At 40.3% G+C, this 27806-nt stretch overlaps 1 protein-coding gene across 5 annotated transcripts in view; it reads right to left on the bottom strand.

Annotated features, from left to right (window-relative positions):
• LOC143324561 (CUB and sushi domain-containing protein 3-like) overlaps nucleotides 1-27806 on the bottom strand; it is a 223280-nt gene that overhangs the window by 6803 nt on the left and 188671 nt on the right. For all 5 annotated transcript variants that reach the window (XM_076737169.1, XM_076737171.1, XM_076737170.1 and 2 more), the window contains 7 exons: nucleotides 21649-21831; nucleotides 15072-15245; nucleotides 10088-10261; nucleotides 9123-9196; nucleotides 7822-7933; nucleotides 1539-1718; nucleotides 1007-1072 (listed from right to left, as the gene is read on the bottom strand). In XM_076737169.1, coding sequence (XP_076593284.1) covers nucleotides 1007-1072; nucleotides 1539-1718; nucleotides 7822-7933; nucleotides 9123-9196; nucleotides 10088-10261; nucleotides 15072-15245; nucleotides 21649-21831 — 963 coding nt within the window. The remainder of the gene's footprint in view (nucleotides 1-1006; nucleotides 1073-1538; nucleotides 1719-7821; nucleotides 7934-9122; nucleotides 9197-10087; nucleotides 10262-15071; nucleotides 15246-21648; nucleotides 21832-27806) is intronic.

Below are 27806 nucleotides of genomic sequence, written 5' to 3'. Positions count from 1 at the left end.
ACCCTTGGGAATATCAGTTTACCCAGAACTGGCCGAGCACACTGTACCCTGCTGGTCTCTAAATTGTATATTGTATGTTTTTTTTTTTTTTGACTACCTTAACAGAAACAGTAAACAAGCTTTGAGCTCAGTGCAAATATAAGCATGCTAACATGCTCGCAATGTCAATGCTAGCCTGCTGATATCTAACATGCAATGTTTACCACGTTAACCATCTTGGTTTGGCACATTATCTGAAGCACACCTAAAGCTAAAACACATTTTTAATATTTGGTTATTAGATTACAATGCTCACTGACACTTGAGGCAGATTAAGTGGCCTTTGAATACCTGCATCATAAACACAGAGTAATGCCTCTACCAGCTACATGTATGTATGATCTGGACTTATCTTGTTGCACCAATTATTTTCTAATTATAGGCTGATTACATTTTATGCATTAAGTGGATATTGCACTTACTATGACCTGTTAATATTTAATTACATTTAATTAACTTTTTGTACCATTCATTACTTAGAAAGCACAAGCCTGATTCCAAAAAAGTTGAGATGTTGCTGTTTAAAATGAAATAAAACTGAATCTGATCGTTTGCTAATCCTTTTTGATATAAACTCAATTAAAAACAGTACAAAGACAATATATTTAATGTTTTACCTCATCAGATTGATTGATTTTTGTAAATATATGCTGATACTAAATTTGATGCCAGCAAACAAGGAGCCACAAAAGGCTGGGGAAGTTGGCCACAAAACTAAGACTAAGCACCTATGAGGACAGTGAAACTTATATGATTTGATTAACATAGACTTAGCAACTGTACAAGACAGCACACTCAACCTACTGCACAGTTACAGAGCTGCTGTTCCAACACAGAGCAGAGAGTAAGACACAAAGTTTGCATCATGGACACCTTCCTGTAGCTGATGCCATCAGAGGTGCTGAAGCTCCAACAATGCTGACTTCTGTGGTTACCAGCTCAACAGCTTGTGCAATTCAAGACTCACCATTTATTTTAGGGCTTGGTGTTCCTGGTACGGGTTTGACAGTTTTCTCATGTGATTTGGAACCGACTGCAGGAGAACATAAATATGCATGTCACAAAGTTGTACTGTAGTGATACACAGCGAGGCTTAACAGCTGGAGGATGTTGGAAAAGTAAACACGACTAAACTGTAACTTGCCGCCTGCGTTCAACTTCTCCTCACTTTGGTAAGATCTCTGGTGGCTCTATTCTAACAAACACTTATTCATCAACACACACTGAAAACGAATCTGAACAGGCATATTACAATTAGCCGACAGTATATTGACACAGTGGCTTTACAGAAATATCACAGAAACCACAATGTCTCATTATATTTGATTAGCATTATATCTGACTGAACTATCAGTGAGCCCCCCGTCCCGCCACAACACACCTCCCACATTATGCATGAGCACAGTCTTCCCCTTGAACATTTTAACTTTTAATCCATCCCCTTCCTCCCCGCCATCTTCTCCATATTCTGTCCTCGCAGACCTCCGCTGACCACGTACCTCTGCAGATAGGCACCTTGCCAGTCCAGCTGCCTTCAGAGCGGCAGACACGGTGCTCTGAACCCCCGGAAAGGAAATAACCTGGCTGACAGGTGTACACCAGGGTGTAACCGTAGGAGGGCAGGTCTAGACCCACAACGTCAGCGTTGGCCGGGCTCCGTGGCTGCTTGCAGGAGTGAGCTGGAGAGCAAGCAGAGGGCAGATGCATTAGTGCACACACACAGTCTACACTCACACACACTTACAAATGACTGGAGTCAGATACACACGCACACACACACGCACGCACACGCGCACACACACACACACACACACAGACGTACAGATAGACAGGAAGATAATTAAGGACTCACTGGGGGGAGAGAGAGAGAGAGAGAGAGAGAGAGAGAGAGATGGGTGAGAAAAAAAAAATGAATAAAAAAGGAAGCACACACACATTTTACAATTTAACTGAGTCCAGGGAGCTATTAGGGAACATGTTGCTACTTTAATATGTCTAGTTTCTTTTCTGATATGAATATGGACACTTGTGGCTTGGGAGATACACTGCTTAATTTTAGACTGAATTAGCCTGCAGAATGAGGGGAGCTTAAATGAAGTCAAAGCAGCAACTGTGTGAATTATTATAAGCCATTTACCAAAAGCCCTGGTTTGCAATTCAGCAGTAAATGAATAAAAAAAATAATATTTGGAGTTGTTTTTGTATTTCTTGAATGAATCAAAATTTTCAAGGGTGCGACCAAACTAGACTAACAGCACCAGTGTCCTTGCAAGACAGTGTTGAAGTGGATAGCATTGCAGATCTTGCAAGTGTTTTCTTTCAAGAGGATGTGCATATAGGTTGCTAGGTCACTTATGGACACTGGAGGAGGTTTTTTAAGTGCAGCCCATATTCTGCACGTCAGAGCAGTGTGACCTGAAAACAGAATATAACCACGTGTCTCGTTTGAACTCGAGTTTTTTAAGACTGTGATTCAGTTTTGACTTTCTTGGCTTTGACTTTCTTAGCTTATTGAATTATTCTGTCTCAAAAAACAGGAAGCTAGAGACATGCTGATTTAGGATAGCGCTGAAAAGCTTTCGCTGAATCAGAAACTTGGGACAAAAGCTGTTATTGCTGTGTTGCCAAAACACCAGCCTCTTATAGACCATATTAAATGTTTTCATTCTCTCATGAGTGGGCTGAGTGTACTTGGTTTAATTTTTCACATCAACAAACTCTCTGCAAAACAAAAATTTATGCAAATCACCCTGCACCACCAAAACACTGAGGGGTTGAACATTGAGGCTCTGAGGCGTCAACAATAATGTGAAAATAGTGAAATAATTTTGCAGCTTGTGAGTGAAAGAATACGTTGCCAGCTGTCAAATGGGAGACAGCTGCAACTGAGTCACAGTACCAAATCGGTCCTTCATGCAGCCTTAATGACATTAGTGGTAATAGGGTGAGTGGAATAGGTGCGAGGATGAAACAAAGTTTCTGGGCTTCATGAAAGACGAGAGGGCTGCAGGAAATCCCTCCTGTTGGATGTTACCTTTGCCAGTGTTTGATAGTTATATTATGTGTCTGTCTGTGTGTGTGTGTGTGTGTGTGTGTGAAATTTGTGAGTACTATAGAAATTAAAACAGATACTGAAATCCAGCAGGATACTTATCTTATTCATCTTACACTCAGACACACAGGGACTATAAGAATTTGGTATATGTATAAGTCACCTGTGTGTGCCGCCCACAGCTTTTTAAATAAACTGATAAACCTGCCCTGAGGAAATCTAACGTGGTATCTCTTTACACTGCAAGAAAGAGGAAAAACTGCCTCATCCTCTAAGTTGTAGATATAAAGTCTGGAGACCTAAATAAATAAAGAGCTAAATAATTAAATAAACTCCTTCTCGCACTCCTGAGCATGCGTCTATGTAACCCATTTAAAATGACAAACTGTCAGCACATGTCCGGATTGGTTGGACAGTTTGTAGACCACGAATACTGAAGACACTTACAAGGCCAATGAATTGTTGTATCAAAGACATGTCATATCCCTCATCAAGTTCTGTTGACAGTACTATGTTTATTTACACTTCAAACAGCACAGCAGGCTTTACCCCTGAGATTACACGAGCCCTCAAAAGACACTTTTTCTGTCACACAACAGCATGAAATGTTCTTAGTTCAAAGTTGGTATCTGATAGAGACAGAGTGCATTAGTTAGTAACGCAGACTGACAGAGACAGACAGAGACAGACACACAGAGAGACAGTCCAGCCGAGGACAGCCGGCAACAGCAGGTCATGGGCAAGAGGACAAGGTGAAGTTTTCAATTGTTACAAGGTCTTATAGCTCTTTTGTATTTAACACGCAGTACAAAAGGCAGGTTTTGAAATCACAATGGTGTTTTCTTTGGCTGCTTATTGAGACTACTGCTGCTTTGTACCAAAGGTACACCTACTGCACTTGTTATAATGCTCAGTGGCAGCCTTGAATCTAAAACTTTCACCACTGAGGCTTTGGAACTCAACACGTTTCACTGCTGAGTTTCAAAAGATCAAAGTGAGCTGGAGAGAAATTTAGGGATTTGGGGTGTGTACCCATAAGCGAAAGTATTAATCTGATAGAAAGGTAATGTGATTAAAATCCAGTGATATTAAACTCTGACTTGTGTCCGTTGCATCTATTACATCTATTGTGTTGATAATCCCTCCAAGTTTTTGCTTTCGCCAGCAGTGCAAAATTGGTTGGCTTCACTTTTAAATCCATTTAAGTGGCTTCACAGTAACAGAGGAGCATTTAATCACAGAGAAAGGTATTTTAGAGGATTTATGACTGTTTGGAGCGAGGGTCAACACACAGTGTTGGGCCCATACAAAAACACTCATACTCAAATACATATACATAACCGCAGTTTTCTTCCAATGTATTATGGGCCAGACAGACCTCTGGGTCTGCATGTCCACCTTCAAGGCTGTACGAGTGAAAAATGAATTAAAAAATAACGTTATACATCAATGGACTAACATGAATTAATAGTTTTACTTTAAAGCAGAAATACACGGTAACCTTGTGGTTTATGTGTTTGGATGTCCAGTGATGTAATAACTGTACTACTATTAAATTCACCGTAAACACAGAACAGGTTACCGGTATATGAATGTCCTATTCAATGACATATTATCACAGTGCAACTTAACAAATTCAATTACGCCGCCAATGCCAGAGCAACATAATGTTAAAATGATTTACATTATATACAAACCTGTGATGAGGATGGTTTCTTCTTTGCAGAAATAATGACACATTCATACATCAAACCGGAGAGTTTAAAGTATGCGAGGTCTTTCAATGACAGCATTCTGAAAACAGTCTGCAGCATGATGTTAACACAGTGGATGTAATGAACTTGATGTTTCTACCACTAGCCAATTGAAAAGCTAATGTGCTACAAAGTTAAAGTGCAAGTTAACCTTGTATGTCTGCATTAAGAAAAATAAACACGCCAGGTTGTAACTAATCAGCTTTCAACACCAGCTTCACTAATGTCTATGTGACACTCAGGTCAAAGTATCCTCAAATTTGAGATTTTATTCATAAAAATCAGGGTTGCTCCAGACTAGTGATCATCAGAGATACATTTCTTTATTCTAATTCCAGCGGTAACAATGACAGGACGAGGGCAGAGGAAAATCAATACGTTTTTCAAGGCACCACAGGCGATGGATCAGAGCCAGAGAGCAGCTCCTGCAATGCTGCAACCTCAGCAGAGACAGACGAACCTGGCTAAGGAACTGTACCTGCAGAGCAGAGCGAGTCGGGACAGTTAAAAGCCTCAAAACACGACGTCTGTGAATGAAGTCTGGACTGGTTGTCTGACTTCTATTTCAGTGGGTGGCTTTTGCTGCATCACAGTTATACAAAAAGGTATAAAATATGCCATTTTGTGTTCACCACTGTTAAAATGAATGTGGCTGCTGGGATGTTAAGTACACAATGTGAAAAGGTTGAGGCGAGGAACCTCACAGAGGCCCTTCACTGGACTGGACATCAGCAGTGACCAAATGAGATCAAATGGAGAGAAGGCACTGTATCTCAAATCTTAGCACGAAACACAGGTTGTGGTGTGATTTAATACAATGCTTTATGACAAGGAGACCTAAAATATTTTAAGTTAAAAAAGTGCTGACTGGTTTCCAAAGTGTGTTAATTCAATAAAAATCAACATGCAAATTCTACATCAATTCTACATCTACATGATACAATCATCAGTAGGTGTCTGGGATTATAGGTGTGGATGAATCTGCTGCTTTTGCTTGATGTTCGTGTCCATATTCGGTTTATGTTGACAGATACACAAACTGGATCTATAAAGCAATCGAATCCTGACCTCAGAGTGTGTCTGTGCATCGCTAAGATGCTGCTGATAAAGTGCCTTATATTAAAGCCTTTAAAACAGCATCAGTGGAAAAAGTACTGTATTTCCATAATAATGAAAGCTGCATTATTATGCATTAGGTGTCCTCAGCAGAGAGAGCGGTTGTCGACAACCTGAAAGCGACTAAGAAAATTACATTTCAAAGCTTAAAAGTTTATCGTCTTGTTTATTGGTTTATCTTCCATTGTGGCTGAATTATTATGCATATTGGTATTCTCCTTTTTCCTTCTCCGCTCCGAGACAAAGTTTGGCTCTCTCAGGGCCGTGCCATCTCAACCTTTCAAAGATTCTGACAGCAGTGCATATAGCCCTGGAGAGGCTGGACTAAGTATTGTCTACTCTGTAACAGTCATTTCTCTCCTGAGAGAGAATGTCAATTCTCCAGTTATGACGAAATTTGTAAGTGCCAGTGTGAGGAGTTTGCTGGAGCTTTCACCTATGATTCTGTTGACTTAAATCTACTCTGACTGCTCTTCTTTTTTTAGGGGACCTGTCACAGTGCTGGCAATAAATGCCATTAAGGAGCGAGAGGATGTGCAACCTCCTGAATCTTTCCTTAGTGAGCGGGACGACATGGTCAGTGGTTTGAAGATACAGGTGCAGCAGGGAAGGCTGAGGAGCTGTCTGGTGACAGGAGTCTGGAAAGGGACTTTGCTTTTTGGACTCTTTTCTGCTGTCAGCTGTTCAAATAAACCTTTTTGCTCCTTATAATTCGAAAACCAGCAAACTGACAGTTTTATAAATTTTTGGCAGCTGTAAAAATCTGCTAGATTTACTCTTTATGTTATAGCTTACATATACATCATAAAAAAGTATTTGAAGAAATATATTTATTTAAGTGTGCCTGCACACAATCACATAAATTCACCCCAGTTGTTTCAGTGAGAGGAGGCTAAATATTAGAAACACTTCTCAGTATAACAACATCACCACAAACTACAGCCTCCAAAATGCCTATAGACTTCAATCAACACCTGCTTAAAACAGTAAAGGAAACCTGAACACGATTACCCTCATGAAAGGAGGATGCAATGCATTTATCTTGTTTTAGGCTGCTTTAGTTTCAACTATGTGTACCGAAAAAACTGGCAACAGAGCATATGCACAATAAAAAGACAGCACGATGCACATATTCAAGGATTCACAATCCCTTTAAAACTTCTCCTCCTCCCACTAAAACACACACACACACACACACACACACACACACGCTCAGAGACATAAAGCCGTGCTGCAGAGTAGATCAGGGAGAGAATGAAGGGTAGAGGGGTAGGTATTACAATTTTTCGCTCTCTCAGCACAAATGTCTCTGGGAAATTCAAGTGGGTGTTACATCTTAGGGTTGTTATGAAATCAAGATTACAAAACATCATTTGAATCCCCGAATTATCGCACAGCTCCAGTGTTTGCACTGTAGGTCCATAGTAACCTGCAGACTGTAGTAAGATTGGTAATATTTCCATGAAATATCACTGAAAGGGATTCCACTGATTTACTGGATTACTGGATGCGACTGCACAGCTCTAGCTTGGTGTTAGTAGACAGTTCAGGTAGTTCAAACATAATGACAGTAATCACAGTCAACACTGCTCTCTCTGAATGACTGGTATGGTAGGTTGATTGAGGTGGTCACTGCAATCTACAAAGAGGTCAAAAGTTACGGCAGGATTGGGAGAATGAGTGAAGTTGCGCTGGAATGAGACATCGACCGAGGCAGAGGGTTGAGGAAAAGAAAAGGAAGTGTCTGACTAGCCAGCAATGCAGATTAACAGTGACAGGATGCCAGAAGGGAAGTGAAAAACAAATACAGGCAGAGTGATATGAAGATACAGCAGGAGAGTATGATGAATAAGCACTCACGGATACAGGTAGGCTGGACGCCGGTCCAGGTGAGATCTGGCAAACACAGCCGGGTGGTGGAGCCCTGCAGTAGGTGTCCCTGTTGGCACTGAAAGTCTACTCTGCTGCCCACCTGGCCACAAACAGACAGCACACAAAGAGGAGAGAGTCAATACACTGATGCAAATGCCAATAGGCTCCCAGCATCAAATCTAAAGAGCTTGGAAAAAATACTGCACACTTTAGTTTTTTTTTCTTTTTAATGATTATCTGTAGTGTGCGGAGGCAGATGGAGACTATTCCTTGAGGCGATGGCCCATGTTCATGTTCTGAACTAATACAAAGACATTAGAAAGTGAGGGAGCTGACTTTGTGGTAAAGATATAGAGCTCAACTGTCCTCTGTTGTCTTAATAAATGACTTTTATTTTCAGCCACCATGGCAGTCGACTGTTTAAAGACAGCATCGACACAGAACTTTCTCATTCTCCAGTGTCGAGATATTGCTGAAGTTGTTCAGCAATGCAGAAAAACGCAGGACTACAACCATTACGGGCAGTGATCCACATAATAAGCTCATTCTGCTTTCATTTGAAAAATTTCGTATCAGATACTCTGCTGAATGTTGTGGAGAAATTGCACTTAACTTGTAAGTGACACTCTAAAAGCAACAGGGAGGAAATAAAATGAAATATACTGGCTGAAAGCATCTCAAGGGAACTACGTGAGCACACACCAATGGTCATCAATTTATGTGACTGATGCATGTTAGCATTGCTCGATTTACACTCAGGCTCAAACTGAATACTGTTACAGATCTATGCATGCACAACGTCGTCACACATTCATAGCGGTGGAGAAATCCTGCTGCTTTTCTTCTGGGCAACCATGTGGGATAGACACACACATGAATGGCTGCTTCATCCTTGCACTCACAGAACATCATCCAAAAGGAATAAATGATGATTCCTCCTGGAACATCCACTGGAGACGGCCCATTTCAAAGAGGACTAAGGACAGGTGACACAGTAGAGCTGCATGCTTTGAATGGCAGTTTGATTTGGTGCCTTGTGCTCATGCTCGTCTACCTCTGGCTCCCACAACCGGGCAAGCTTCAAACATTGATCACATGGACATTCCATGAGCTGAATTAAGTAAGTGATATATATACTATAGTCCATACATAGCAAAATATGTAGCTCTAGTTTGATAGTTTATATACCTGTTTAAAAAAACCCGTCTGCAACTAGGAACATACTTTTTCTGATAGCGTCAGAATATCCGTTTAGAAAATGTATCCATCACAGGTTTTGTTCATTTTACCTTAAAGCCGGTTGTGTAATTCATAAAGCCATGCTCAGGTGTCCCTGGATTTTCACAAGTGGTTCTCGTGGGCTCTGGAATAAGAAATCATTGTCACGATGAGCAGGGGAATTGCAGGAGAGCAAAAATGAGAATATGACAGAGGGGCAATCATTGATAATGACAAAGCAATTTCTCTCTGGTGTACAATGTATCTGTGGACAATTACTGAAGTGGCGTGGCAACATGAGCAGAATTACGCTGCCATCTTTCACTATAAATTCCTTGGTTTTTAAAAGTCTCAAGAATGTGGACATCTGAGACTTCTAATCATTGGCGAGACAACATTCAAATTTAAGACACATCCCCGTGGTAAAATATTTCTTCAGCACATAATATTTCCAGCAACACTAGGCTGCCAATATAAAGCATTGCCCCCGAGGTAATGATACAAGTAATGTATTTCATTGTCGTGATTTAGTTTTACATAAGTGCCAGAAGGCGATGCACTGATTCTAGTTCACCTTCAACGGTGTCTTGTTATTTATGTTAGTGGCTTCAAGAACCAACAGGGAATGATCATCAATGAATGATCAAAATGTGGAAGATTAGTTAGACTGAGTGCTGTGTGTTACTTTCATTTTTGATGGTACCTGGCAGACATCTTGATTCCACTGATTCATTTCAAATCCAATGTGATGCAGAGCAGCAAATGATAATGTGTCCCTCTCCAAACACGTACACTGCAGGTACCTTCTGAACAGTATAAATAATAAGCGCCCTCGCAGTGCTTCTCCTTTTTAACTCTATTTTTCATTTCACTCTACAAACTAAAACTTTTTCACGTAGGAAAGTCTGTTCATGGGATTAAGTCATTCAATGGTCAATAATGTAACTTCATGTCCACAAGAATTACAGTGAGGTCTGAGGCTCAGTCATTCTGTGGACTAGCTGAATAAACATAGAGGCTAATATTCAGTACTGACCGATACATCGAGGCTGAGATCCGCTCCAGGTGCCGTCCTCCTGGCACATGCGTGTTGTTGATCCCACCAGCACGTAGGGGGCATTGCAGCTAAACGTCACCTCAGACTTGAAGATGAAGCTGCGCCCTTCTCTCCGTCCTTTGGCAGGCGTACCAGGGTCTCCACAGAACTTGGCTGCAGAGGCAGAAATGTGGAATACTGCTGATGTGATCAGGGCCAACAAATCCAAACACAGATGTTCACATTTTCACACATTTTCCTGCAAGTATTCATGCAACATCGCACCACACGCCACCGTTCCACCTTCCCTTCAGTTCATGTCCATGTTGATGCCTTTTTGTACTGCCCTATTTCTACAATCCAAACTTCCATCTCTTCTTAACCTCATTACACATAAGGGGTACTGCAGCAGCCAGTCAATTGAACGCCACATTGAATAGTCTATTCAACATTGAATTCAGAAATAATAAGATGTGTGGGCTGCTGCTGTACCCATACAGGATCAGACCATGACGAGGAGTGCCAACAGTGGTTTCCACTGCTGCCGTGTGCTTTGCTGTTTTCAATGGGCTTTTTATTATATCCCATTTATTTGAGTACCTGACTGTAAAAATGACTTTTATATGATTTACAAAGTATTCATGGACCAAATTATTCAAATTGCATTGATATTATGCTTGTTGTACAAATTCCTCTTGCTGTTTTTTTATTACATGTGGGCAAATGCATTGACTCCTTGTCTCAGGATGAATTGCTCTGTCAAAACATTTTTTTTTGTTTCCAACAATCAACCCTGAATGGTTACAGTAGGTAGAGAATATTCATCTTGGCAGCAGAGAGGGAGTGCGGGAGGTGATGGCATTCAACTAGATCAAAATAATTAGCAAGTGAAATATTAATTTCTCTGACAGGGCCTTGAGGTTAACACAACTGGAGCCATCCGCTGCCACTGTTGCTCTCCAGGCCAACTGTATGATATCACCTTTTGAATGGGACTCCAGTCACAGCCTCCGCAGACGAAGCCCATTGGATTATCACTGCTGCTGCTGCAATTTATTGCTTACAGACATCTAATCAAATTGACTGGAAAGATTTAGCCTGAGTAGGCTTGATGGGGAGATAAGTCAGCCATTTTACAGTCTGTCAGTGTATCTTTCTATGCATCTTTACTGCATATATACATCCATCACTCTACTACAACCACACTGAACAGTAAAAGTTACTTGTTAGCTGTGGGAGTTTCAGAAATGCTCAGTGTGAGAGAGAACAGAGGCGAGGACGAGCGTCATAGCATTCAGTCACGCAGCCAGAGCACTGTGGGATCAAGCCAATAATAAGCCGGGCTGCTTCTCCAGACCTGACATGTGCTGCTGCGTGGAGGTCTGCAGACAAAGATTAGTTCTCCCTTGCTCTCTTCCTAGAAGTCAGGAACCAACAGGGGCTTCCCACCACCAAGCCCTGACATAACAGATATCTAGTAAAAGAGGAGATTAGAATCCACTCTATGCAGGAACGGCTGAATAAAGGTATTACTGCAAACCGTTATCTCAGAAACAAATCCATGCATTCAGAGACATATCTTACTCCTACAAAATGCGTAGGTATGCTTGCCTATACAGTAGGACCGTGAAAATGATGCATTGTGAGTTGCAGCCCCTGAGTACCCACCAGGTTGACCGTGTGGGACATGACAACAAATAAAGATGCAAATGCCTGGCTGGATCTGAAAAGCATTCTTGTCACTTTTCAAATAACATTGTAAGACTCAGTATTCAGATGGCATTTTTTTGGAGGGTTGACAATACAGGCCAAACAGGTGACATGCACATCAGTCACAAGCTTCAAGCTGCAGGGAAAAAATGTACTGCTTTATGGATATATAAGAGAAATGGCCCAGGGCCAAACCAAGCTCAGCATATTTAATGCGGCTGTGTGTGTGTGTGTAGATGGATGAGAGAGAGAGAGAGAGGGAGAGAGAGAGAGAGGGAGGGAGACTAGTCAAACTTTTTCTCACTCTCTTAGAGCATCTCCCCTTCCTTGATGAATTATCAATGCTTTGAAGTAATCAGTATGCAGAGGCCAGATTCAAAGTTGGGATCACAGTCTCATCCCTGCAGACACATGAAGTAGCATTCTCAGACACTGAATTTTGCTGCTTACTCTCCCATGTGTTGTGTTGGGGAACATGAATATGCATCTTAATCCTGTTTAGCTGCAAATGCTTACAAAGTACAAATTTTTAGAAATGCAAAGATGGATTTGCTTTTGCAGATGCATGGCATCTCCTGCAGAGTTGCTGAGCTGTATTTCAACTGAAAGTGCTGAGTATGAATTGCAGTCATATTTCTAAAGTCTGCTATTGCTCCTGCTCAGCTCCTAATGTTGTTGCTAAATGGGAAATATCTTCAGTCTACACGATGATATAATGTATTGACTAACGCTTAGAGTATATCTTTGCATCCGGTGCACAGATACAAAAACATTCTTGGCCTGTGTGCATTTAGAGCTGTTTCAAGGTAAATGTATGAGTTTCTAAAACAATGCAGAGTAGATGCAGTATTGATCAGTCCTGTGACTACATTGAGAGCATCGACACTAACTGAAGATTTACCTTTTAATAATTACTTCAGGATTTATAAGGACTATAAGGATCTATGATTACTGTAGGTGCTTTGCTGACACTTCAATGTATAGATAACAGCCTTTTCTATACCAAATATGATCAGCACTTTCTTCCCGGTTGTTCCATTTTCCAGACTAATTTATTTGCCTTAGTGAACCTCAGTGATTTATCACAGACTTGCTTCCACTTCGAGTACTGTAGCAGGAGGCTAGCTATAACAATATGTTTAGGAGAGCCAGGGGTTCTTCACAGAAGCTGGTTATTGATCACAATGAACAATATTTATACTGAATGGCTCTAAATTTGTGTCAGTTTTGCACTAGCATTGGAACATAGCATTCTGGGTAGTAAGTAACGGGGCTGGAAAATGAAATTACTACATAAAAAAACAATTCAGTGCTGAGGCACAAACACTAGCGTTACACCATGGTACATAAAGGTTACATGCTCAGATGTCTGCAGGAGGTTGTTTTGGAGGTGTTGAAGTGGAAAAATGATTGTAGTGTGTTGAGGGATGACACTGCTCATCATAATTGCAGCAGACAGCAAGTAGACATGGTACATTTACCAAGTGGAACCTTATCCATTTTATGTCCAGATGCCATTTTTTTTATCCATCATAGCAAGTCAGGACCAGAATGCAGACATACCAGTGCCCCTCAATAAAACAGGCAGTTGGACACTTTGCAGTGCTAAAGCACATATCTGGTGAAAGCACACAAATACAATCCTTTACAGGGTAGGATATAGATTATACAGCAGTGTGCACGCACTGACTTACATGAATTACAATAACTGCAATGTGGCCATAACTGTGCCTCAAATTGCATGATCAGAAACACTAGCAGTATGTCAGCTGGATAACACACAAGTGAATGTGGTTCTTTTGAAACAGGCAAACCATCTTATTTTTGTTCAATTCATAAGATCCTACCTAAAGTCACCAATCAACACAGTGTAGTTAGTGTTTGCAAATTGAATGCATGTAGACATCTGCAGAGATTCCCCGCAAAAGATGGCTCAAATAATCAATCAATGTGGAAATTGCAGCAAAACAGTCAAAATGAAAGGACTGCCTACATTAAACAGTTTAAGTGGTATTACCTTCAGTGCAGCACAGCAGTCAGAAAAAAACAACACATATTTTAGCACTTGGACTGTTGTGCATGAATAGTTTTTGGTGGCATTTGCTTTTATTCCAATTAGTCCTGACTTGCATTCAGAGAGAAACAAACACATGTTCAAGTGCTTTACTCTCCTTGATATTTCATTTCTGTCTGACAGTGAGATGCTCTTGAGCAGCCATGCATCCCAGGGGTTATTATTATGCTGGCAAAGATGATTCTAAGAAGGTCTTAATGTAGTAAAGAGCATCAGACACTTAACTTGGGGTTCCACTCAGATCATCATCTTCATCATAATATTGTAGCTTTGACTCCAGGGCTAGAGGTCGATTTACTTTTCATTTAATCAAAATGTAAATCGGAGGTTCCATTCTGAAGTATGAATGAGGAAATATTAATTTGTGTCCTTCATGAACAGGTAGGATACAATGCCTGTCTCATGCTCGGCATTGTTCAGCATCATTTTTCAGTAACTGCAGAAGGTGGTTTTAGGATTAAGTCACTGCTAACAAAAAAATGACCTTGGCATTGCAACTCGGAGCAACACTAATAATCCCTGTTCTGCATCTCTGTAAGACTGTCCTACTCTATTTGTATCGTAATTCAGCTTTTCCACCAAGGCCATGATGTTAAATACCATGACTTATTCATAACTTTTATTAATTTAATTCACCTGGGATAACCTCGAAAGGGGCAAGCAGCAAAGCGGTAGAAGGGGCTTGCCTCAGAGCAAAAAAACTATACCAATGTATGGAATGTATGAGAGAAGTAAAATGGCCAGCGGGTAGAACAGCCCTGTTAAGAGACTGGGAAATTACCTATACTTCACAACTTCCCCTAAGAAATTTGTCCAATAATAGGACTATGCCTGTCTGGATTATCATACCCCTCAGTAATCCATATTTTCCACAAATTCAATGCACAGTGGGAACCCTGGTAATTTTACAGTCAAATACAGAGGCATTATGAATCCACGATCAATAGATGTGTAAGAGGAAAAGCAACAGGATGCCAGATTTTAATCATGAGTCCAGCATTTCACGTGCTTGATAATGTTTAAAAAGGGATGTCAGGAGAAAAATCCAATTCAGCCCACTGTGCAAATAACCATGTATCAAACGGCAACAGAAATGTCACCGAGACCATTTCAGCCTGAACATAAGGTGACTTCCTCTTAGAGACCTCTATATAATTAACCTCATTATAATTATCCAGAAAGTAAGAAATGGTGACTCACGCAAGCACTGAGGCAGGTCTCCGCTCCATGTCCCATTCCCTGTGCAGGTGAGCACAGCAGGGAAGGACAGCTCGTAGCCAGGTAGGCAGCTGTAGCTCACGCTGGTACCCCACTCCAACACTGAGCCCTCTAGGAGGCCGTTTGGTACAGGTGTGGGTGTAGGACACGTCACCACTGTGGGAAAAGTGAGGACACACACAGGAAAGAAAAGCATATCTGAGTACAATCGATGCACAGAACAGCTGCAACAGGTAACCTCAAGACAGTCAGGTTTGTGTCAAGACTGTGGGGCTGAGACCAAAACAAGACAGACGTCGGAGCAAATCAGGTCTTAGCCAAGAGCAAGAGTAAAATTTCCAAATTCAGAATTTACAGCTGAAAAAGGTGTCGACCAATGCATCAAGGCAAATCCAACAACACTGGATTATATAAAAGTCATCCAAAGACATTTTAAAATCTGAAATATTTCAACTCTACAATATAAAGAAATAGTACACTGGCAGCCCGTAATGATGTTCCTAATGTTCAAGGTTTAATCCATACTGAACTCCATGTTGTTGCAGCAAAAACATGACAGAGCTGGTTTTGAGGGTGGAATTTAAAAATCCTTGGCCACTGTACACAGAGGGTATGGAGTGAGAGTGTATGGAGTCCCAGCTAAAATATCGGCTCTACCTGAGAATCAATACTTGTCAAAGTCAAAATATGAATTAAGGCAGCAAAACTTTATGACTTCAATTCGGTGGGGTTGAGAATATTTGGTTGTACAGCTCTGGACACAAGGACTGACGGATCATAAAGAATCCTCCGGAAAACACGGCCGCTTTCTTCCATCTTTATACAATTGAACCACTGAGCTATTGGATGTAAGTCAAGGATAACACACAATGTTAAAGCTTGGAGATAATTACTATGATTTATGTGGATTTACAGGGATATGGCTATATCCTGGGTCTTTGCATTTCTAATGAAAAATCTGAAATATAGAGCTGGCGATGATAAGAGGGAGTAGTGGTGTTAAAATGTATTAACACTGTAATAAACCCACTTTCTACCCAATAAATTGCCATTCTCAAGAGGTTTTATCTTCCCATTTATATCCAGAGAGATAAAATGTCGCAGGAAGACACACCAGGATTGAAGTTAGCTTCTTCTTCTTCTACATCGATATTTCGTCAAATCTATCATTACACCTCATGCTTCAGTGCAATCAAGAGGCAATAGGGGAGGCACAAGTTCACCATTCTGCACAACGCGGATTACGACTGAGTGAAAACTAGGTCTTTAGCCCAGAGAAATGGTGTATGTTTTGACTGTGACTATGCAGGATTTTTGTACTGTTTCTGTTTAGAGAATACTGAATAATTTCTGCAAGAAATGAGGGGACATCTTGTGTCTGTGTAAGCCATAAACTTTCTGCTCAACAAATGTAATAAATTAATGCATAATAAAGCTCGGAGTTTGTTCTGACACACTTGGAGATGAACCCGTGGGGACGCAGATGGGATATGGGTTTTAGGGATGTGAATAAATTATAGCAGTTGTTTTATACCATTACTATCCTCCCTCAACACCCATGATTTCCCCAAGTCTCTCGTTCTTTCAGACATACTCATGCATGCCGAAACACTTGAACAAAGATCTGCAAATTGAAGCAAGGCTATATCCAAGCCTTGCAACCGTCTGTTAAGATCAGATGTTTAGTTTACAAATCCGGTTACTTAAACTGTCATGTTAACACCATGGCTCTCAAGTTAAGGTTTAGTGTTTTGGCAGCGCAACAACACAGTCATTTTCGCTTACTAAATACATGACAAATATATACAGATGTTGCCACGTGAAGTCAGACTCTATGGATATCTCTGCTCTGGGCAGGACCATGAATACAGACACATGCACCCGCTGCATTTATGGGCACCATTGGAAAGACAAAGACTTAGCAAAGGCAAGTTGGACTAGTCAGATTTGAGACCACCTGGCCCTTGGACATTTCCATGACTTCCTTCTTTCCACCTGCCTGCCGGTACACATCAAGCCAATTGCCTTTCTTTTCGTCGCCTCAGCTCCACTCCTCACGTCCAAACCACCAACGTTCCTGCCGCACATACTAAGAGCACAATTACTCACTACATCAAAGCAACTTTGCATATTGCATGACAGAAGGCATCATGCTGATCATGCTGAGAAAAGACTACAGGTGATTTCACTTAGCCCCTGTTGGAAAGATCAATCAAATTACCTGCTGTTGCCTTTGACTGGTTAGAAAATCAGTGTACAATAAATGACTGAATTGCAGTTGGTAGCATTGAATTTGAATATAGATTCCTACACAGGTACTTAACTACAACACCATGACTGATAACCAGAACAAGACTTTAACCATTGATTAAAATGTGCTGTCAAAATAAATTGTACAAAAACTATGATGCCTTTAGAGAATGAAGGCACCTAATTTGGACATAGCATCTCAGCATGAAATCGAAACTAGTTGGAAAAGTGGACACTGATTCATGATTATTTGCTTGTAGCTCCCTTTCTTAGAAGCTAGCTCAAGTTCTATTTATTTTATTGACAAAATTCAGAAAGCAACCTTCTGGCCAGCTGTTTGAAGACAGTTTTCACACTATATGACATTTCAAATTGGAAAATGAGGGGGCTTCTAAATTCTGATTGTGGGAGTGTTAATGTAAGGTGAGGGCATGACGGACAACTTTCGTGCCTCATAAAGTTTACTTCGTTTTTCTTTTTCTGCACAGTGAATTACAGTAAATGTGGAGCAAACCACTGTGGGATATTCACACATTCTCTCTAAGGTGGAACCATCTTTTGTTCTTGGTTGGCAGCAGATCCAAAAAGATTTCCATATAGACATGCTGCAGTACTGTACAGTATACATGCTTTAGACGCATGCTATATTTGGAAAGATATTTAGGCCATGATGAATACTGAATAAAAGCTAAAGGCAAAACCATACTGATGTCGCAATCTGTTTTTTAATGTTTTGTTTGATAATGCTATTTTGTTTCTCAGGTTCTCAAGGAGAAACAAGTTCACTTGAAATTGTTTCTCTTTGATGTTAATGAATTAGTAAAGAGTGCCTTCAATTTGGGATTTCCATGTTGTTGCTTTAGAGTGCTAGAAAAAAAAAAGCACTTCATTTTGAAATACCTCTCTAAAATGCCCAGCTGGATGCTATCAAGTAGACAGTGTGTTTGGTTGTGTATGTGCGTCCCTACAGTGTGTCTGTGTGAGAGAAGAAAGAGAGACAAAAGAGAGCAAGAGACAGAGGGAGGATGTGTGAATGCACGTGTGCAAGTAGGCAAATTACGCTGATTACTGGAGTAGGCCTTCTAATCCCATAAGCACTGCATCAGAAAATTCTTTAAATAAAATAAATAAATAAATAAAGGAGGCATGGGTGGCAAGCAGAACTGAATGGGAAGTGAAGAGTGTCCCCATTTTCCTAAGTAGATCTAAGCAGCATTAGTGCCTCTTAGCTGAACACGCCAAACCTGGGATTCAAACTGAATCCTTGCCGGGCGAGGCTTAGGATGTGTCACCGGCAGCGTGTGTATGCACACCACACACACAAACAGCATGGCTAGCACTGACGCACACACATTAAGTGCAAAATTATGCACAGTTGGCACAGGTAAAAGCTCTTTGTCTCTCTCGGTCTCAAAATTCTCGCTCTCTGTCTTTCCTTTTCTCGCTTCCCTCTCTCCATCTTTTTTACCCCTCTCTCGGTGGAATACTGGTGCATAATCCCCGCAGCACATCATCCAAATCTATGACAAGGTGACAGATGCCCTGCATCATGACACATTTCAAACAGCTCATCCTGACTGAACTGCTATACCTTCAACTTGAACTCAATCATGCAAAAAAAAAAAAGGCGACTGATCTCGCTGGAAGAGGCATTGTTTTCAGTTTCACATGCATAAAAGGAAAATAGATATTTTCTCAGTCCTTTTCCAAGACCTTTCTGTGCGTAGGCTGTCAGTGAGAGAGAAGATAAAAAAGCCATAATTACCAGTGAGCTGTTCTGTCCTAGATAGTCTTAGAAAGAGACCAAGGGAGAGGAAGTGAGCAATGACAAGGAGAAAATAAAGCATCAAACATCTGTAATTCTTCTTTATACCACAACCACACTGAGGAATCACAAAATTAATATAGAGCACCAGCTCCTCACTCCTCACTCTTGACTTTCTTTTATTCATTTTACCCCATGAGAGGAGTGAGCACTACTGGAAAAGTGAGAGCAGCGGCCAGGGTGAGAGGAGGGACCCTGTGGCTCACTGACTAATGTATACAGGCCAGTACGAGCTGAAGATATGTAAGCATCTGTGTCTACGCATGCATGAGAGACACTTGTGCAGCCGCATGCCCTCTTTGTGAATCTATACGTGTGTTAGCGTGTGATGAGGAAGGCTAAGCTCTAGGGTTTCGCTCCTCTCCACACCACCACCATCAAGCGTGGCAGCATCGGGGCCGAGCGCCTGAGCTGCTGCGGTAGCTGTCAAGGATTAGAGCTCGGAGGTTAGGAGCTTCACACAGTTTTATACACACATGCGTGCACACATACACCCACACTTCTCTGCCTGTCTCTCTCTCTCTCCATTTAAACTGCCTTGGGTTGTGCGACCATCGATTTATCCAACAACTTCAACATACCACGGAACAGGGCACGTTAATAATGAAACATGCCCATGAAATATTAGAAATCAGTGTCAGTTTGGATGTTGAAGACTTCTAGGCGAGGTTCTAGGGAGCCTGAAGAGGGCAAGAAGTGTGTGGCTTCAAACCATAGTTCCCTACGAGCTGAGCTAAGGAAAGGTGACAACTACTTCTGGGTCTACAACAGCATTTTATAACACGGAGTATATCTAGAAACCAAAACAGCCATTACATAAGTAGAACAAAAATCAACAGGCTTCATGCTTTTACATTCCCTGATACTCATTCCCTCTCAAGGAATGTGTCCGTGTGTTGGATTTCGCTGAACTCTTTCCTCTCTGTAGCTCGTGTCTCCTACCTGTTGTTCTGTTTGTGCATGTCGTTCTCTCACACTCTGCCTCTTTTTCTCTTACATTTCCTTTGCTCCTTCTCATTTCTCAAGGCAAACATAACGGCAGCTTCTTTCTCGGCGACTGAGACAGCAGCATGAGAACAGTTCCTTAGCAACAATAAGCCACCATTTGCCTCGTGGGCTCTTCCCTTTCCTGGTGTACTTTTGATCTGTTTGCGGCACAAGTTAATCTCGTCCGTGATACTTTCTTTTAGGTGTCAATGACAGACATGCTAATCTATGCCTCCACCCGAGCATCATAAATCATAGAGTGATGTAGTGCTGATGGGCGTACAACAACTAAGTCCTCTTGGTGGATTTTTTTAACTTTGATGTTAATCAGGCCTATAGAGTGTCCACACACTTTCAGAGAGAGTGATTAACTAGTAGGAGTACAATTAGAGGGATCCTTGTTGTGATGAAGAGGACTTGTGAGTCATCCATCATGAAGAGTCAGAGGAACTTTTAGCCTTGGCTCTGTGCCACCACAGGTGCAACTCTAGATGCAGGTTTGGGTGAAATTACAGTGTCCTAGATCAAGGGCTCTACAGATGTAGAAAAAAAAAAGCCTGCTGAGCGATGCTGTCCCTTGGGAACTTGTAATATAGGGATGTTCTGGACATATATGTGTTTATACGGGTGCGAAATTTAAAGAAAACTGCCACTAAACACTAGCTGTGACTTTGTCAACATGCTAAAACTAAAAATGCAATTTGAAAAATAAAAACTACCAAAATTATCAAAAAAAAAACCCAATCATAAAGCTAACTTACTAACTGCTGTATTTTGACATAAAAATGTTTATTTGTCCTTCACATTATAATCAAAATGAACTTGATCTGATATGGCATCACAATAAATCTCAATGCATTCCTTAAATTGATGCCATCCGACCACGAGATCAGACAAAGCTACATTCTTAATCATTCAACCATCAACCTTTTTCATCAGATGATGATAAAATAAAATCTATATCACCTAAAATGTTTGAAATAATCTGATGCCTAAAATGTTAACAGCTGTCATTGACTAAAATTGTTCTGGTTGTCTTTGACTAAAACTAAAATGTCCAGATTTTTTTTGAAAAAAAAAAAAAAAAAAGGTTGAGGTTGACTAAATAAAGTATACAAATATTTGACACAAGACTTAAACTACATTAGAAACCAGCCACAAGATGAACACTTGTCTGTGCATAGACATGCACACAAATGTATGTATCTGCATGTGTGCGTCTGTCTCGTAGACAGCCGGCCTTATATATCGTTGGCGCTTTGGTTATCAGCACACTGAATATGACGCTATCTGACCACATAGGAAGCTCTGTGTCACCTTGCTTGCTAATCTCATTAGATCTCAGGGTGTAAGCATGTACGTTATATTGTATGTGACAATGTGCTGCCGTGCCAAGGTTGTTACAGCACGGTCTGATGGTTATCAAGGTTGACTGTCTACTGCGGCACGTGTGCAGTGCAGAGGATGTGAGTGTGTTCACTTGAGGGTGGTACTTACCTTGGCATGCTGGCATGGTGCCACTCCAGGTGCCATTGCTGGTGCAGGTCCTTGCGACAGTGTTGTCCCCTCCTATTATCACATACCCCGGCTGGCATGTGAACGTCACATTCTGGCCCACTGTGATGTCATCGCCAAATCTAAGCCCGTTCGCTGGAATACCAGGGTCGCTGCAGGTGATGACTGTCATTGGCGGTCAAACATAGGGAGCTTGCATCAGAAATCATCCTTAATGGTGTTTTTGAACAGTGATTAAAGCAAATGCAATATGAAATACACTGAACAGTGTATTAAAAGTAAAACATTAATGCAGAGTGTCTGATGTAACAGGATTATTGTCTACGCAGCACTCTTTCTTCAGAGAGTGGTGAGATTTTTCTCCATTATATTTCTGTTTTTAGTATTCTCTTAAGGTGTTGTTAGTTTCCTAATATTGAATTTGTTCACTTCTTCCATCAGGGCTCAGCCATGCACTTGTTATTTTTCTTCATATGCTACAGTATAGGCACAGGGTACTGTACTGGGTGGGTGATGATTAATAATTATCCTCTCAGCCTTAATAATTATCTTCTCAGCCACGTCAAAAGTATTCAAAAGTTTTGAACAGCCGTGCCAAATACAGCTGTGCATGACGAAAATGTATAAACTTAGTACAGCGATGACTTGCTGAACAGAAGCACACTGTGACAGCATGAAGTTACAGCTACAAGAAACACTGTAAGTTTGCCACCAAATAGGTGTTTATTGTGTGGTGGTCATCAGTGATTGCTAATTGCTTTCCTCTTCAGTCCACCCCACATGACGTGAACAGGACACGTCATGATGAAAATATATTTAGAAAAAAAAAAATAATGTTGGGGAGCTTCCTTACCCCGGTGATTTTTCTTATCTCTCTTCTTTTCACATGACTGTTCTTGGCTTCTTCTCATGGCACAGTTCCTCCAAAGTAAACAGATGGCTGAGTGTTGGCCCACTACATGTTCATGTCAGGTCTTAACCTAGTGCTATCTCTGATGAAACTGGAAGTTGCCAGCCTGTATTTGATTGCTTTTTCATAGCCCTCGTTTCATCTTACAACCCTAATTTGTGCCTACTTATTACAAAACTCTTTCCCAACTTGTTCACCTTAACGTAAGAAGCCAGTTTGATGCATATGGCTGTCCCTGCTAATGCCTCCTCCCTTAAATTAATTCCTGCTTGTTTATTTTCAGTTGCTGCCAGGACCTTCAGCACTTGGACATATTTATCATGGCCGGGTGAGACTAACTTTGCGTCCTGACAGAATACATCTGAGAGCTGTTAGTCGTGGTCCTCACTTTGACACCAACTGAGGCTCTGAATTGATGGCACAACTTTCCTGCTTGCTCCAACAATGAATCTAATCCTGGATGTTTCCATTTTCAATAACAGCACAAAACAACAGCAGGTAAGACAATGCCCTGCAAGAAAATCCAAAGAAATAAGAGGTTAACTGCACTGCCTTGATGTTTATCTGATGGATGGCACAGGTTAAACAGCTATTTGTTATGTGTGTTTTCTGTTTACTTGGAGGAATTCCATACTATGGATGGCTGAGTTGGAGTGCAGTTGGCAGTGATGTATTTGATGTCTGTGCATATATGCACTGCTGCCTGCCTTTTATGGAAATTGTTTGTGTGATAAATAAACTAACCTGTCAGCCTCATCTAATTTTTTGGACTTTACAGGCCTTGTGGGTAGTGAACTCCTTTTTTTGGGTCAGTACACCCAAATCAAACAAGAACATATTTTTCCACTCATGCCTAGAGTGGCATCTATTATGCAGAGGGTGACTTGCTGAGAATCTCAACAACAACCTTTCTATTTAGAAATAATATCCCTGTTACTTGGTGTAATTCTGGTTTCCTGTTTACATCAGTCGATCTGTACATCCATCATTCCAACCTTCAGGCAGCAATATGAGAACATTAAGGGAGAAGAGCAACTCTTGCTTTGCTAATGAATGTAATTATAGGACATATTATTCCATATAACCAAATGACCAGCAATGTTTGTGGAAATTACAGCTGTTATTTACATCACTGGGAGTTTTGTTTTTGCATAATACAGAAATGCAGATATCTGGCTGGCTGCCGGATTGTACGTCAACGTTGCCGGTGATTGGAAGGGTCAAGACTGGCTTGCAAACAAGTAAGTACAGTTAAAGTTAAAAGTTATACTGAATAAAACTGAATTACTTATGTGGTGGAAAATAAGTCACTGTCATAAAGAATTGTATACAATTTAAAGTACATGAAAATGTGCAGAAATTCTTTTATATTGTGGAATTGGGTTTTTATTTTTTGCAAAAAGATCCGAAAAACAGAACAGAACTCTCCATATATGAAGTATAACTGCACAACGTTTTTGTATTTTTATACATGCATACTGTATCTATTTAGGATTTATTACACCATAATTTTATTTTTATACTTCTTATACTATTGTATTACTCACTACTCGCTATTTTATTAACTATTTTTATCGTACTATTTATAATATTATTCTATTATTACTATTTGTGCTAGGAATACTTATTGCAATTATTGTATAATATAAATATTATTTATATATTCATACACCTTATTATACATTTTACATAGGCTATTATTATTAGCAGAATTATTTTTATTAATAATAATGTCATGATGCACTATACTTTATATTGTTGTACTGAAATTATCTGTATGAGAGTATAACTTTATCCTTTATAAAAACATACAAAGCAGGCTGACTCACTATTTGAGTTTGTTGCATTTTTCTATGCACAACTTCAATTATTTAAAAGTGAATGAGGTGTGTTATGACCAAGAAAAGCTAAAATGATGGCATGTAAACAGAAAAAGCTATTCCCACAATGTAAAAAAAAACTTTCTGCACAGTTCATATTCATTAAATTTCATTTTATAGGGACGTCTCCACAAGTATGAACCAAGCAAAATAAGCCAAATCCAAGCTTGACAAACGTGTTTTTACAGTTCCTTACGACAATGAATTATTTTCCACCACATAAGTAATTCAGTTCATGTGAGCCTCATGTTGATACACACTCCTCTCTTGATTGTCAAGCAGCAATTACGGCCTAATTATAGATTCTAAGAGATTCCATGTAACTGGATAATGAAACATTTTCTCCACGTACATCATAAACTCCTGAATATTAAAACAACCGCAAACGTAAACATTATAGCGCTTTTTATCCAGAAAAACAGCAGCTCCACTGTTCATTTGTATAAGTTTCTGAGGTTTGCAGGTATTAAGTTTACCATGTTCACCTTCTTAGGAGGTTAGAATTAGCATGCTAACATTTGCTCATTTGCACAGAGCGCTGCTGAAATTGATGCAATGTAATTAGCTTTTGCAAGTGTCATAAACCAGAGTATGAAGATATAAAACTGTAACCCAATGGCGGTACTAGATGACAAGTCAGGGGGTCCACAAAGTTACTAAAATTTATCCTGAGGGAGACATGAAAGTGTGAACCAAACTTAGTGGAAATCCATTCAACATTTGAGACATTTTAACCAAAACTACACATCAACCTCACGGTGGTGCTGGAGAATTAAAAAGCAGTGGATCACCAAAGTCAGCATTCATCCTCTGGGAACCATGAATGTCTGTAATACTCAGTGCCTATCCATTCGACAGTTGTTGAGATACTTCACAGGGTACATGAAAACTTTGACCTGCTGGTGGCATTAAAGGAAAAGTCAGAGCACAATGAATGCCTGCTGGATACAGTCTGCCAGCCAGGACTGAAATATCTTGAATAAAAATAATAACAGAGTGGGACAGATCTATATATAGATCTATATTTCCTACAATCAAAGACCACCCTGAATGATTAAAGTGGATTTCAAACACTGTAATGAGCATATACACATTTCACAAATGTCTAACTACATATAAAGATGTAATAATCAGGGTCTGAAATTAGCACCACTGTTGGCAGCAGTGAAAAAAAACCATCGGCCATCTGCCACTTTGCTGGAGAGGGAAATCTCACATCAGAGAGACAGATTTTGTAAGGTTAGCATATGAACCTGGTAATAACAATGGCATGACAAAATCTGCATCAACGACAAAACTCTCTCTGTTTCACTAAAAAGCTATAATTCATTGTTGGGCGCGAGAACCAAAAACCAGGAGATCGGAATAACCTGCCATATGTTTTTTAGCATTAGAATCTTGAATTATGATGATGATGGGAAATAACAGCTGACCTACTGTCTCTGTAGCTAAGTGTATGTGGTATTTATATATATATGCGCATTTTTGAGTGACTGCTCATGAGTGTGTTTGCCACATTGTAGGTCATCAGTTCATTTTGACTCCGAGCCACCAAAATTACACTGAAACACATTATCTTGACTTAAGCGCGCTACGTCTCTTCACACGTAAGCCAGATGTAGCTGACAGGAACAAAAGACAGCTCATAAAAATTTCAATCGGTTTCACTCAGAAACATCTTGTGAGGAAGTGGAAAGTGGTCTCACTAGAAGAGAGAAAAGGGTAGAAACAGTGTGTGTGTACATTAATGTAAATATTTACACGTGTCTGTCTCTTTGCAGCAGTGAAAAACCCAGTCAGACAGCACAACGCCGAAAAGCTGCAGGCTGTTGACTTCAACAGCTCAACTTAACTCTGCAGCTTTTTCATTCAGTAACATTTACTTGCTCCCAAGAAAACTGGGTTACTGGGAGAAATAAGGTTAAGCCAGGAAATCAAAGGAGTTCATGCACATGTACATGCACTGCAGTAACCCAGTAAAACCCACATTTATATGCAGCCGGTCAGTCATCAGATCTCTCTTAATCCCTTACTGTATCTGCATTTTTTAACCATGCCGAGGAACTTGTTTCCTTTTTTTTTGTCACTGCATTGGAACACTTACAGCTTAACCACAGGACAGGATCTGCAGTGTGGGAAACAGACTTATTCCAGTTTCAGTTTTAATCAGACTTACTACGACATCACGATGATTCAGGGTACTGCTTTGTTCATTTAAATGATGTTTAAGAGTAAGAACAGGAATTTTGCCCCCTGTCCTTTAACCCCAACATCCAGGAGAAATCCAACACCACTGTGTCAGCCTTTAAACCAGGGGAGAGAGGAAAAACTGGAGGAGGAAGACCAAAAATGGTGGATATAAATCAATATGATCACAGCATGTTACATGGTAAATTGTCTCGCTGAATAATCTGTGTTTACTGTTTATTTCAGAAAGTGTTTTATGGTTTTTACTTCACAGTTCACTGAGCAAGCCTCTTTCCAAATGCACTTCTACTAATTCCCTAATTCCTTAACATGCTCTATAAATTTCATTTATCAACCATCAAGGGCAATGAGAAAAAAATAAAAGAAGAACTTTTCTCTCTCCCCTTGAGAGTGTTGTGTGACTTTGATCTGGTAACCTACATGATCGATTACCCATGAACCGTGAAAATGATTGCCTCCTTAATGAAGGCACACTGAGCCAATCTTAGCATCTTAAGTGTTGATGTCCCTGAACTGACCACTAAAATTTAATGTGAAGTGATAGCATACAGGAGGATAACGGTAATAACGTTGCTGATGAGCAGGCTTGAAAGTGGGGAAAAGAAACAAGAAAGCTATTTTGCGTTTCTGCATGTTTGATTATTATTATTCAATCCAATTTCCGATCTCTCTCCTTCCCCCTCCCTCCCTGAGTACACCTCTCCGGAGACTCATTTCATTCAAAAATTGAAAATTATGCCCATACCATTTATCTTTTCTTGTGATTCAATAACAGCAAAAAGAATGAGGAATAGAGAATATGGTGATTTTCAGAGAGAAGAACAATGTGTAATTTTGTTTGATAGTCATCCTGGTGCAAATTGAATATAGATTGGCATACTTCTTAATTACTGCAAGGCTCATTTGCTGAGATCCAGACAATAAAAAACTGCCTGACAGTTTTGACGCTTTGCAGGGAGAGAGGCTCAAACAGATTTATGCGCTATTTGAAATCTTACACCCAAGCCTCCGTTTGGCAGAAATAGGGAGTGAAATCGTTTTCAGTCCCATCTGTCTTCATTCTTTTCAGAGGGGTTTATCTGCTTTACAGTATTTATGAAATGTTTAATTTGTCCACACAGCGTCACACAGAGCACAAAAAC

This window comes from Chaetodon auriga, chromosome 8, assembly GCF_051107435.1.
Source record: "Chaetodon auriga isolate fChaAug3 chromosome 8, fChaAug3.hap1, whole genome shotgun sequence".
In the NCBI taxonomy this organism is placed as follows: Eukaryota; Metazoa; Chordata; class Actinopteri; order Chaetodontiformes; family Chaetodontidae; genus Chaetodon; species Chaetodon auriga.
Note: the sequence above shows the minus strand (reverse complement) of the source record. Positions and strands in the feature narration are given on the sequence as shown.